The sequence below is a fragment of the Embiotoca jacksoni genome, unplaced genomic scaffold (genome assembly GCF_022577435.1).
Source record: "Embiotoca jacksoni isolate LCO1_2020_lvr unplaced genomic scaffold, fEmbJac1.0.p SCAF_4, whole genome shotgun sequence".
Taxonomy (NCBI): Eukaryota; Metazoa; Chordata; class Actinopteri; family Embiotocidae; genus Embiotoca; species Embiotoca jacksoni.
The window spans coordinates 4,912,267-4,925,942 of NW_027185392.1; the positions used below are offsets into that span (position 1 = coordinate 4,912,267).

At 40.1% G+C, this 13,676-nt stretch overlaps 1 protein-coding gene across 4 annotated transcripts in view; it reads left to right on the forward strand.

Moving 5' to 3' along the window:
* Positions 1 to 13,676, forward strand: part of helz (helicase with zinc finger) — a 57,000-nt gene that overhangs the window by 6,577 nt on the left and 36,747 nt on the right. For 2 of the 4 annotated variants that reach the window (XM_069168441.1, XM_069168444.1), the window contains exons 2-15: positions 1,040 to 1,279; positions 1,939 to 1,975; positions 3,042 to 3,166; positions 4,096 to 4,152; positions 4,447 to 4,495; positions 5,118 to 5,193; positions 5,734 to 5,932; positions 7,064 to 7,171; positions 7,340 to 7,481; positions 8,396 to 8,551; positions 8,739 to 9,009; positions 10,931 to 11,057; positions 11,225 to 11,437; positions 13,300 to 13,430. In XM_069168441.1, coding sequence (XP_069024542.1) covers positions 1,058 to 1,279; positions 1,939 to 1,975; positions 3,042 to 3,166; positions 4,096 to 4,152; positions 4,447 to 4,495; positions 5,118 to 5,193; positions 5,734 to 5,932; positions 7,064 to 7,171; positions 7,340 to 7,481; positions 8,396 to 8,551; positions 8,739 to 9,009; positions 10,931 to 11,057; positions 11,225 to 11,437; positions 13,300 to 13,430 — 1,913 coding nt within the window. In that variant the 5' untranslated portion in view covers positions 1,040 to 1,057. The remainder of the gene's footprint in view (positions 1 to 1,039; positions 1,280 to 1,938; positions 1,976 to 3,041; positions 3,167 to 4,095; positions 4,153 to 4,446; positions 4,496 to 5,117; positions 5,194 to 5,733; positions 5,933 to 7,063; positions 7,172 to 7,339; positions 7,482 to 8,395; positions 8,552 to 8,738; positions 9,010 to 10,930; positions 11,058 to 11,224; positions 11,438 to 13,299; positions 13,431 to 13,676) is intronic. The other 2 variants (XM_069168442.1, XM_069168445.1) reach the window with 1 other exon arrangement.

The following is a 13,676-nucleotide window of genomic DNA, read 5'->3' on the forward strand; positions in this document are numbered from 1 at the left end:
GACAGACGCTCCATGACTTGGACCAAACAGGCAATAGATGTAATATTTAAACACACGACCTACTGATTCTTCCCAGTTTTATCATCTTGGATTGCATGCACTATGTCAGATACTTACTTCGTAGGCATTTTTAAAAGGTTATCTATTAGGACAACATTACATGGACGATGGTACACTGTGTTGATCCACATATTTAAATAATGATCTCAGTCCAAAAAGATGGCCCTTTTTATATAAAAAACAAAAAAGATGTACATAACGATACAGTCTCATCAGTACATATGTGGGTGATGCTGTATGTAAAGAATAATACATATTCAAGTAAAAGTCCAGTGGAGATGTAGCATATTGTCATGTATTCCCATTAACACAAGGTTAGTGTTGACTGTTGACTCTCTATTATGACACACCGGTTTCCTTCTGCGTACTGTCCAGCATGTCATACTGTATTGTATCAATAAAACCCTTATACCTTGCATTATGAATTATGCCCCTAGTCTAAGGAGTCACATGACACCAGACCACTGACTCCACCATTACTGACTTGAAATCATAGAAAAGTATGTCTTGTGTAATGCTTTAGGCATCTCATATGACTGCTTCTTTTGTAGCTCATAGAATATAATGTATCGAGGAAACACTCTTCAGAGTCTCATCCTTTTTTCTTTTTTTTGTTGTTGATTTATGACAGATCATTCACATGATTTGACTTTTGACTCGAGAGAAAACACGAGTTAACAACGGGTTTTCTCTGTTAAAACGGTAAACAATTCCCAAGTAACTACGGCTATTTGTGCAAGAACGACAAAAGACGAGCGCAATGAAAAAAAATAGCAGCGCTCGCATGGCCGGGTACCACCACGTCATCCACGTCTCGTCATCTGCGGTGACACCGGACAGTTCGGCAGCAAGTGTTGGCGGGTTATTAGTTGTGTGCCACTAAAAAAAAAAGATCATTTCATCCTCTTCCCCAAAACCCCTATTGTTGAAAGGATGTTCATTCTGTGTGTCGTTCTTCGTCCTCTTCTTCTTCCTCTAGACGTTTTGTCCCTGAGTCATGGCGGACAGGAGAGCGGAGAAGTCATGTGAAGAAGCCAGCAGATCGTTAGCCAGGCGGGAGTACGAGGCGGCAGTCAGCCACAGCACGGACGCCCTGGTGGTCCTTGCACCCCCATCATCCAGTGCCCCTGTCCCACCGAGCCCCCCATCCCTCGTGGCCGCCGCCGGACCCCTCCGCAGCCGTGCCCTGCTCTACCGAATTGCTGCCTTCTTGCAGCTGGTGAGGACGGAGGCCGTCTTCAGTGTTATTGTTGATGTTGCAGAAAGCATACAACCTATAATCCGAGATGATACTTCTTTTCCCTCTGGCTTTCTGTCCCACAAATTCTTTCCATTTTTCATCATACCTGTCGCTCATAGTTTGACAAGTGTGCAGAGTAAAGGAATTGATAACTGAAAGGGATTGTTGGTTGACTTCTTTGGGAGAGGAGAGGGATATGTCTCTGACTTTTCTGAAAATCATAATATTGAAACGGCTCTCAGCAGTGTTATCCTCAAATAGCATATCATTTCCTCATATCCCTAAATTAATACATTACATTCAAATGACATAGGCTGATCATTATGCTTTAAATTTACTGTGGTACTCCTGAATCACCGAGTAAATTACCATGAAGTGAGGGTTAGAAACGAGAACAAGAACCTCTACTTTTTTTTTCTTTCCATGGTACCGTTATGTTATCTTCCCAGAGTACTAAAATTATACCAGTTACTTAAACCCTGAGATTATGGAAACTTCTCAAGTCCTATAATGATAGTGTGAGGGACTCTGCTGTCAGGCAAAGACGGCCATCCTTGGAGCTCATGAAACTCTGACCCTCAAACACAAAATATTCCACTTTCTTATGGTTATTACTTTTCTTCTCTTTTCTCCAACAGAAAAACTATGATGAAGCAGATGAAGACTGCAAACATGGTGAGTAGCAATTAAAATTGGAACCATCTGCTGATACATACAGTTTTCTGTTATTTGACCTATTCAACAAAGTTTTAAAATGCAATGTGCTGCGTTTATGAGCAACTGGGAAGTCGGAAAGTTCTGACCTCTTGACTGGGAAAATGCACCTGAACACCCGTCAAAGTGCAACTATCGCACTAAGGAAGTGGGAGCTTTTTATAGAGCTTCTAGAAGCAGGTTTGTCCTCACCTGACATGGCAGTCTTAGTGTTGAAAGGAAGAGATTTGCTTGCTCAAAAATAGGATTAAATGGTCAGACGTGATTAAACTGACCTGCCTAGTTTGCTTGCGGCGTTAAATTGCAGTTCATCATATCGTTTATAAATGTATTGTACAAATAATATTGCGCTCCTGAGCTCCATTTCGTCCCAGGGTTTATATGGATGATGATTAGGTTCTTAATCACTTTCCTGTACTCTGACAAGCAGAAATGGAGCCCATTTTCTGGAGGCTGCCATGTTGCCTGTTTGCGACCGATCTCAGCTCGTAAGTGGGACACTCCCAAATGGGAATTTTCCCAATTCCCAGCTGCCTGATCGCACAATTGGTCTTTGTGTAATAAGAAGAAATCTTGAATTTAGTCTCATTTCCCTCTGGTGAATTTGAGCATTGTATTTTGTGTAAAGGTCATTGCTGAAATTCAGAGCTCAAAGACAGAGGCTAAAAAAGTAAATGAATTGTGCCTCAATGCGTGCAAGTGTGAGTCGCATGGCATGGTTGGCCAAACTGAAATAAAGCCGGTGTATCGGGGCACTGCTGTAGCCTGATTTGCAGAATGGGGTGTGCTACACTATAATCATTGTCAGTCTGTATAAAAATATACAAAACCAGAAAAAGATACAATTTCACATTTACATTAAATTGTTCATAAATTTCTAAACTGCAACCTGGTCCCTTTTATCCTTTTTTTTTTTCCTGAAAAATAGACTTGGAGACTTATTACATAGATTAGGAGAAACCTAACGGATTGAATTGAATTCATTCTCTCCTTACCTGTTCCCTCTGTGTTCTTCATCCGGTTCCAGTCCTGGCAGAAGAAATTGCCAGGGGAGATGGATCACTTCAGGCCAGCTTGCGTTCCATGTTGTTGGATGGCAGCCTGCAGGAGGTGGCCAACATCCTATCTAAAGCCTTGTATGGAGAGCCAATGGTATGGTGAATGTACAATGCATAAATATACTCTATTCATAAAGGCACAATGACAATAATTAAATGGTTGGGCTAGAATATTATGGCTGGATATTGAGATCAGATTTTTTATTTTATTTGTTTTTTTCAGGGACAATCCACATTATTCAGCATCAGTGTAGTTGTACAGATGTTAGCCAAAAGGCAACATTTTAACTGTTGTCTGTTTGCCAGATGTTAGATTACATGTAATGCTGTCACTACAGAAAAAATAAAACGGGATCAAACCAAACGGGATAAAAGAGTGAGGAAAGCACATAGCAAAATAGACCATGTACAATGCAGACACAGTGCAGGATGTTGAAACATGACAACAGTAAATTACATTAAATTACATGCAGTTTCTAAGAACAAATTAACATCATATGGTGGTCATTATTTGAATTAAAGCCTTTGGTCTTTTAAGGAAAAAATACACAGCTCAGTTTTGAGTAATAAAATGTGTCTGCAACAGAAAATGCCTCAATAATCATCACTGATCAGGACGGCATTTTCCGAGACCCGACCATTCACCGTGCGTAGCATATGGGGTCAGGTAGAGTTCATGACAGAAAGTCCACCCACCGAGGTGCTATATTGAAAGAGCAACAACTGAACTGTAAAAAATAATCAATATGATTAATGACCGGAATGGGTAGAAGTTCTTGTGACTTGTACTCCTTTGATGCATTAAAGTAGCAGATTTTGGCAACATGGAGCTCAAAAATTGCCATTTAGAAGTGTAAATGTTTCAACTTTGACGATGCATACAGTGTGGGTGACACAGCTAAATCTTGAATGGAAATATCTAGAAAAATGATAACATGATTTTTAACATGTACCGAAATAACTAATTGCTGTTGATTGTAATTAAGAACTGCTTTTTCCTTCTTCTTTTTGTTGTTGTTGCAGAATGGCATTGTTGCAAAAGACCTCACCAGATTAAAAATGCTCTTCTCAGAAATAGAGGTAAGTGCCTCTGGTTTCCGATCCTCCTTGGTTGGTTCTTGCCTTTCTGGTGCTTTTTGTTCACGTAGATGTTTTAATGGCTGAGAATCATAACAAGTCCAACACCAATTTAATTATTTTGTGCTCCCTTGTATTTGTAATACATGTATTTGTCAGTTAGCTGCAATTAGAATAATGGCCCAGCTGCTTGCACACAGCTGTTACTAGTTGATATAATAATAATAATAATAATAATAATAATAATAATAATAATAATCTTCTGCGCCCACTCTGCCCCATTCCCATCTCTTTCAGGCTGTTAATAGGGAGATGGCACCAGAATACACAGATGAGCCGGATGAAGGTGAGAAAATGTACTTCGTACAATGTGTTGATTTTAAATGCTTTATTCAACTTGGGGAAAAAAAAAAGAATTGATAATGTGCCTAGTGTAAAAATGTTCACATGTATTTGAGCGCTTTCTAAAGAGGATACCAGCTGGCTGAAGCCAATCTTTAGATGCTTTCACGGTGCTTTCCCACTTGGTACTTTATACTGTACTCGAGTACATTTTAACCAAAAGACCAGTAAATGTGAGTTTAAACGAGGCGAACTTGGGTACCAGCCGTACCACTGTTGATGATGTAACGTGAACATGAATCGACTTGCTGTCACGTTTTCAAACTTAAAAAAGTGGTTTGAATGTTTGAAGACAGGCGAGCGTGTTGAGTGCCTTCTTGTCTGTGCGTCCAAAACAAAAGCAGCAGCAATACGAGTGCTACTAGACTGTAAGACCTGTGGCCATTACATTTAACACACATTTTTACTGTGAATACAAATGCCGTGTGGATGAGGACATTAAGCGTACTCTGGTCTTTAACATATATGTGTTATGAACACTGGGCAGCAGGGGAACAGGGAGTCATCATACTCGTGTGGAAAAACCCTCAGAGGTCTTATTAACCACTTGGCTTGTGTATTGACAGAGGTCCAAGATGGCTGGCAGTTCCGGCCTCCTCCCAGAGGAGTCACCAGCAGTGAGGAGTACACCCTCTGTAAAAGGTAATAAAAGCCTTCGGGTAATTTGCACGCAAGAATTTATGTCTTGCATGAAATAATGTGGCGCTAAATTGATATGCCATTTCCACTATTCTGGTCTGTGTGAAATGCAGGCATTTGATTGCAAAGGAGTAACTTGTAGCAATGATGGTGTTTCATTACAATGAGGGCTATGAAGTCATTATTCAAGGCAGTAAACTGCTGTGAATTTAATTTTTCTTGTATTATACGTCCTGTTATCTGTGACAATGAATCCAAAAGAATTTGTTAAAATCTTAAACTTACTTTTGTTACAGTCTTTTTATTTTTAATCATCAGCAAAAATGACAAGAACTGAAGGTTACCCTCTATGCTATGTCTATTGTTGACATACGAGAAAGTTTTTCTTGTAACCAACATCTGTCTGGTAGTCTGAACAAATTTCTGAAGTAAAACCAATATCTGTATATTTGATTAAACACCTACCTGTGTTCAGCACGCCTGCCTGCCTGCCTGTCTGTCTGTCCGTCCGTCCGTCCGTCTGTCCGTCCGTCCGTCCTGTAGGTACCTGGAGCAGGGTCTGTGTCGGTACGGGGCCCAGTGCACGTCGGCGCACTCGCAGGAGGAGCTGATGGAGTGGCAGAAGCGCTACGCGTCACGCCTCATCCGCCTCAAACAGCAGCAGGAGAGCAAGCACTTCACCGAGAACTACATGGAGACCCTAATAGAGAAGTGGATGAATTCCCTCTCCCCAGAGAAAGTGGTGAGTGGCTTTGTGGTGCTTGCCAGCTCAAAAGTGGCTCAGTGACTAGAAAACATCCCAAATCGCGTGACAAATTGAGGGTTCACCCTCTCATCCAGGATTTTATTAAAAGCCTCTTCAAACATCTGTAAACCCTCCGCCGTGTAACTCTAGCAGGGCTGCAAGCAACATTGTGCTACCAAGTCGGTAGCTTTTAAATGACAAAAAAAAACAAACACAAAAACTTTCAATGCTCTGTATGAGTAGTATGTTTGAACTCAGTAAGGTTTTCATTCTACTGCTATAATTAGAGATAAACGCTCTATTATTTAGCTTTTCTTGTCACGCGTCTCCTTGTCTATGCATTGTGATTGTATAAGTGAAATCCCTTAAACACAAAGCAGGAGCAAACATTTGCTCAACATGTATTTATACTGGAGAAATCATTGAGGGTGACCCTCATTTACAATGACATCGAGTCATTTACAGAGCAAAGAACAAATAAAAACAATAACAGTGATTACAGCAATAACAAGCTGACAGAGATACCATGGTATCACAGTTGAACTTATAGTTAACCATTTACTGTCAGATGAAGGAAGACTAACCTGAAAGATGAATTAAAATCAACAAAAATATAAAATAAGAAGGTTGTATAAGAAGCATTCAAATATAAGTTAGGTAGTTTGAGTAGATAAAACGGAGTAAAATACAGTTATATAAAACAATTACAGGTTTGGAGATGTCAAATCAAGCTTCGGAAATGTGTAAATGGAATAAGTGAATTGATTTTAAGGAGATTCTGTATTTTGTTCCAGACGTCCAAGAGGTTTAAGATTTATAACACTGAATCTTTTTATACTGCCATAACTGTGTTAACCATACAAACTCATAATAAAGATTTTCTGCAGGGCTGACGGTGAAAGGCACACATTCACAAACCTGTCATAACATTATTAAACCCTTCATAGCCAGCTCATAACTGTTGTTGTGATATATAGTATGTGATAGATACTTTTAAAATGTTTACGTTCATGTTTGTTTTATGCAGCGGTGAACTTAGGCTCATTCAGTTTTTCTTGTGAAAAATGTCCGAATAGATTGGCAGTGATAGTTCTGACTAAGCATGGGTCTTTTTTCTTCTTCTTCTAGCTAAGTGACAGTTTAGAAGGAGTGAATGTAGAGACCAGCTCCAGGCTCTCCGTTACCGTCACCTCCAAAAGATCCTCCCACTCCTGGATCTTCTCCTTGTTGTGCAAGGTAGGATAAAGTCTTTTCTTCGTCTAAGCAGATCATTTATCAGTGTGCCACGGGGCAATTAGGCAATGTTTTTACTGTTGGCCTGCCAGTGCCGCTTGGGTCTGTATATTAATCATCCTTAAATTTTGTGAATTATCTGATTATCTCACCATCGTGCTCTTACACCAGCCGGCCAGAAAGCTGTACCGCATCGCCCTGCTGTACGATGCCCACAGACCACACTTCTTCATCACAGGCGTGTCAGCTGAGGAGCGCCTCCAAGTAGTCCCCAAGAGCTGCCAGGAGTGGACCCCAGGAGAGGAAACTCCAGGTGAGACGTGCACATACCCAGCGTAATATTTTCCTCCACCTTCAGGACCCTCCTCTACTTGTCCTCTGATTGGCTCTAACTCTGATACGTTTACCTGAACCATCTCACTCGTCCTTCCTAAAGCTAACCAACCTAACCCAAGAAAGCAACGAGTACCAGTCAATCAGAGGCAGAGCAGGGGCGGGTTCAAAAGGAAGTTGGATGGGCGAAAACAATTATGTGCATATCCATATGTCATGACCAGTCATGGGATTGTGGGGTCAAATTCACTTTTTCTTCATTTAATGTCCTTTGGTGCCAAGTTGTGTGACAATTTTTAAGGATTAAACTTTTTTCTTTTCTTTTTAAACCCGATTATTACTTGACCTTTGACTTTTCAAAACTTATAAAGAAACGTAAACACGGAGATTGCGTGTTTTCGGCTATGCAGAAAAATTCAATGATACACTTGTAGTAGCAATTTTGGCACAGACTCTGCTCAGACTACTTATTGTAGTGAGCACCAGTAGGCAATTTGACAAAGATCATATGATGTCTGTACATAAGTGAAAGTTGTGCTATTTTATGACCTGAATAGGTTTTGCGAGGTCCTTATCTTTTACTACGTTGTTTTACTTTGACTACAATGTCTTGAATTACATAAATTGTGGTCATGGCACATTTAAATCACACATTTTGACATCACGTATGTTTTTGTTTTTTTTGTATGTGTGTCTGCAGTTGCTTTTATTGGCCGTATTTGCTTACAGTTTTAAATTAAAAAATGTCTTCCATTCATAGAGGAGGGGAATTCACAACCTGCGGTAGTTTACTTTTTTTTTTTTTATCTTGATGAGTTTTGAAGTGACAGTGCCATTTCTTTTTGTAACAATGGATTGCAAGTTAACTCACAATAAACTTTGCTTTTGTGACAGTGACAGTAGACAATGGCCTGGACCATTGTGTCTACAAGGTCGCAGTGGGCTTCAGCACAGAGATCTTTGGTACCTTCAGACAGACCATTGTCTTTGACTTCGGCTCAGAACCTGTGCTGATGCAGCGGATCATGGTGGACGCTGCCTCTATTGAAGGTATGATAAAAGCAAGGAGATCATTTGGAGGTCATTAAAAAGTCAGAGCATATGAAATGACACAGCTAAACCACATTCATGATTTGAGTCCAAACAATATATTCAGAACCGACAGGTCAAACAGTTTTACATCAATGTATAGGCTTCATTAGTGCCTTCTCCTATTCTCCTGTCCTTTGCTCTCCAGACCTTGAACACCTGCTGGCAGCCAGGCAGCAGCTCTTGATGACAGCGAAGCGCTGGGACTCTTCGTGCAAGACCATCGTAGAATTCTGTCCCAATGAGACGATGGCCGAAATGGAGCGCGGTCTCCTATCCCGCTATCACATCCCTCTGTCGGCCGACCAGCTCTTCACCCAGTCAGTCCTGGATAAGACCCTGACCAAAGACAACTACCAGGCCCGACTGCATGACCTGCTCTACATAGAGGAGATTGCACAATATAAGGAAGTTAGCAAGTAAGTCAAATGATTCAGGGTTTCTTCTTATGAGGGCATTTGAATAGACTTGTTTCAACACTACCTATTGAATTTGAGTTGAATAACAAAGTACAAACGACACTGATAACCGAGAGTTTAAAAACATCTACAAAAGCAATGTAAATGAAATTTGAATAGAAAATGAACTGAAATGAGTAATACATGTATATTAAAACACCAATATAACAAAATGCATTAATATGATGATTTAAATACGAAATATAATGTGTGCAAATGCAGCCTTTATATATATATATATATATATATATATATATATATATATATATATATATGTCTTTTTGTGCAGCACAGCTGTTTGTAGTATGGCCACTGAACAATTTGCAGTTTTATATTTTATATATATGTTTTTATTGAATACATGTTCTCTTGACTGCTTTGAACCAAACATCTTATTTACAATACATTCACCAATACAGCCCTTGGCTGTCGTTGAGTGGTATAAATATTTTGTGTTATGAAATCTCAACCCACCACAAGGTGTCAGACTTGACCATCATTGTAGTTGTGTGTGTGTGTGTGTGTGTGTGTGTGTGTGTGTGTGTGTGTGAGTGAGGGTGTGTGTGTGAGAGGGCGGGTGTGAATCTCACACCCAGCTTCACTAACGGTGGCAGCGCCATTGAATCACAAGTCTAAGGTGATTGTTTTGAAGACCATGAGGAATGCGGCTTTTTCTCTAGTTTTTTGCTTGAAAAAAAAACAAACTGAACATGCTGCTGATGACGTCACAGTAACCGCTTAATCCCCCATTCAGTAAAATAAGTACGACAGACCCTCCCCCACCACTTTAAATCTCTTTTACTTCCTGCCGGCTCTTAAAATGATCTTGATTCTTGACTCACAGTCTCATTTGACTTGGTAAGGAATCGAAGAATGGATCCTTTTTCTGTTCTTACCTGTAGCATGAAATATTCTTTTAATCTTCATCTTTTCAAGTATGCATATGAACAATCTCTCATCTATGCTTGACATTTTCTAATGCTTTTAAGGGCTGATCCAGTTTCAGCAGGAGGTTTCCACTTAAATGTGGACTCTTGGATCTGCAAATGATCATTAATGGCTTATTTCAGTCATTTAAGTGCTGTCCAACCTAAAAACGATTTCTTTTTAGAATAACTGAATAACTTCAAACTATATTTTGCTTTACCCTTTCTGTGTGTGACATTTTTCCTTTTGGCAGCTTTGTATCAGGAGGAATGCTGATTATCTAAAGTGAGAATGGAGTGACTTAGTAGAACCAAGACCTCTTTGCTGTCTGCTTTTGTCTAAAAATGTTCCCTCTTTGAGAATTTTGCCAGAAAGCTGATGCAAACCCATAACAAGAAACCTTAAGAGCTCCCCAGGCTGTCTAACACCACTGGTTTGTAAATAAATACAGGACGTGTTAAGTGATCTGCACGTGCCAATCATCCATCAGAGTTCATCACCAATGTTGCTGGCTATTTCATCATTTCAGATCCAGCAGAGACCAGAAAGGCAACACCGCAGAACTGAATTTATATCTCTCCCAAAAGTGCTTCAATTTTCCACTAAATGTGTGCATGAATAAGCTTTGTGCCACTGGTTGTTTTTCTCTCAAGGACCATCTTAATAAAATGGATTTAGCTGTTTTTTAGGTTCTTCGCTGTCTGGGTTTTATTTGGTTGGCCTTAGATTTTGAACGGCTTATTAGGCTTTCACTTTTACTTAAAACTACTAGAAAGCAGAACAGGGTTAAGATGTCTGCAGTAAAGGAGGGACTCACCTGTACCCGAGTCAAGTGAATGTACCGTTGCGATGCTGCTTGTTTATTGACATCAGTGATGCCTTCATTCTTAAGTTGACTTACAAGTGCAGTAATGGGGTCTTTAAATGCATAACCAATGTCCATGTTCAACCCCAGGTTTAACATCAAGGTGAATCTGCAGCTGGTCAATAGCTTTATGCTGACTGGCATTTCTGTTGGAGCCAAGTATGCCCAGAATGGACAGCTCTTTGCACGCTTCAGACTCACTGAAACACTCTCTGAGGTAAGTGGACTGTCTGCAGTGGCGTCTGCCAACCACACATTGCCACGTTGGTTTCTGCCATTTCACTTTTAAGGTTCTAACTATTCCTTAGTGGCACTAAGAGTCCAAAAGTATCTGCTAAACTGTTATTCTTCTTTCTTTTTTTTCTTTCCTTCCTCTCGCGTCAGGACACACTGGCCGGGCGGCTTGTGATGACAAAAGTAAATTCAGTCCTGCTGCTGCCGCTGGGCCGTGAGGGGGTCAGCAGCCAGCCGCCTCCTGGGGTCAAAGAGCGTGTTTATGAGGCTGTGATTGAGGAGAAAACCAAGGACTACATCTTCCTGAGGATCTGCAAGGACTGCTGTCAGGAGTTGGGGCTACAGTCTGACAGAGAATTACAGGTATAGGCTTTACCGCACTTCTCATGCTGAAGCAGGTGGTGTCTCTGTCCTACTGTCACCACAGATATTTAATAAGACTGCTGTCTTATTAAGATTTTGTGCAAGTAATTTTTTTTTGTACAAACTAGAAAATGATAATTAGACAATTTTCTTTCTTTAAAAACTTGAAAGTTTCACCTTTTTTTGTTGGAATAACTACCTCCGGGAGACTCTTTTTTTTTTTTCTCCCCTTCTGCCCTGAGCGTCAGCAGGGGTGCTGTGTTAACAGTTATCAAAACAACCCTCATTCTATCACCGCGGGAGCATAATCTCCTTTGTCTTCTGCATATGCCTCTCCTGCTTGCTTATATGCTACAATTAAATTTCCCTATCTCTTTTGTGTGTTCTTATTCCACACAGCCTTGACGTTTCGCACACTACTTGCTATTGCATATCTCACTTTAAATTCCCTTGTGTTTGTTGTTTATTTCACTCTATTTCTTTGTCTTTTTTCCCTATTTTCTTCTTGTTTCCTCTTTTCTTCTTTTTTTTAATCATACATATATTCATTCTTTATCACTCTGCTTTTCACACTTGTAGCCCCCAAAGCCATTGCATACTTCACAGTGTACCTGTTGGAAGCCTGTTTCTCTCTCAAGCTGACTACGCCCTCCAGCAGTAAAACAAAACAAATCTTAACGCATACACCAGGTGTAAGATATGGGAATTAAATAGAAATGTAAATGGACTTGGTGAATTAGTAAATGGTTCATCAACTGTTCAGCTGTGGCAAAGCCAGTGCACAACACTGTTGCAGGTGTTACTGTCTCCCACCTCGTCTCAGTGGGAAGGATCTCCACACCATGATGCTGCCACAAGGTTCTAGGTCTTGTGTGTCAGTTGTAAGATCTAGAAATCTGTAGGTCTGTCACCACTCATAAAATTTTATTTTACAATTAATCGTCAAACAAATAATTGCGATTAACCAATTAGTTGTCTTTTCCTGTTTATTTTGGACCACTATTCTAAGCCTGATCACAGTTTAATGATAAACATACAATTTATGAAGAAGAGACATTTATTGCCTGTGGTGTTTCAACTCAATCCATGATGGTTAATGTCAGTAAATGCTCATTTGAAAAGCAGTCAGTCGAATATCAGAAGTTAAACACCTCGAGATAAACAGTTGGTGGCACTAGTTCTCTACTCATGTGCCATTAAACCATAGCAGGATGATGCTGGATGAGATGATGTCATTAAAAAGAGCATCAGTCAAACCTCAAACGGTGGAAAATGACATGGAAATATGACATAGTTTCATCCAGCGGTTTTTATAGACATGAAAGGAAACAGTTCTGATGACTATACAAAATAGTGACGACTAGGCTCAAATAATTGCGACCAGGTGATTGTGTACGTATTGTGGCAGACCTAGAGAGCTCCCAAAAGAGAATTGGGAGAATACAACACATCAAATTTTGATTTTGCATCTTAGTTTTAAAGAGACATGAATACGCGGCTCCAGAGCAACTGGCAAGACTCGTCTTTATGTGAGGAATTTAATTAGAGCTCATACATGTCATTCATTTTTAACATCTTTTTACAGATGTCCAATTTGCAATATGATGCAATTCGTTGCACCACATTGCATATGTTATACATGTATGATTTTTAATGGATGTGGATTCTCGATACCATAAATCATTAAAGAGAATCATCGGTTCTAAACCAGAAATTGATTCTCATTTTAAACAGAATTGTTCTAACAAACAAAAGGTTTGCTCCATGTATTGATTAAAATGTATTGCATTGATTATTTCCTGGTATCCCTAGCCTACGGATGGATGGAGATAAACAAGCTCTCTGTGTTGCCTCTGTGTCAGGTGGAGCTCCAGTTCCAGTTGAACAGACTGCCACTCTGCGAGATGCACTACGCCCTGGATCGCATCAGAGAAAACAACATCCTTTTCCCTGATGCTAGCCTGGTCCCCACCATCCCCTGGAGCCCCAACAGGTGTGTATTTCACCATGTACACCATCACACACGCTTGACTGCGATGAGCAGTTTGTGATGAAAAAAAAAAATCTTATTTATTGTTACCAAAATTAAATCTTCGCCTCCTTTGGACACGGTCTCTTACGACATCGAATTGATAGGAAGTCTCCTGTGTTTGCATACAGCATATACACCCATTTTTGCATAATACCTGCAAGTAATCCTCAACATGTATATTATACAGGCACTCCTCTATTACCTGCA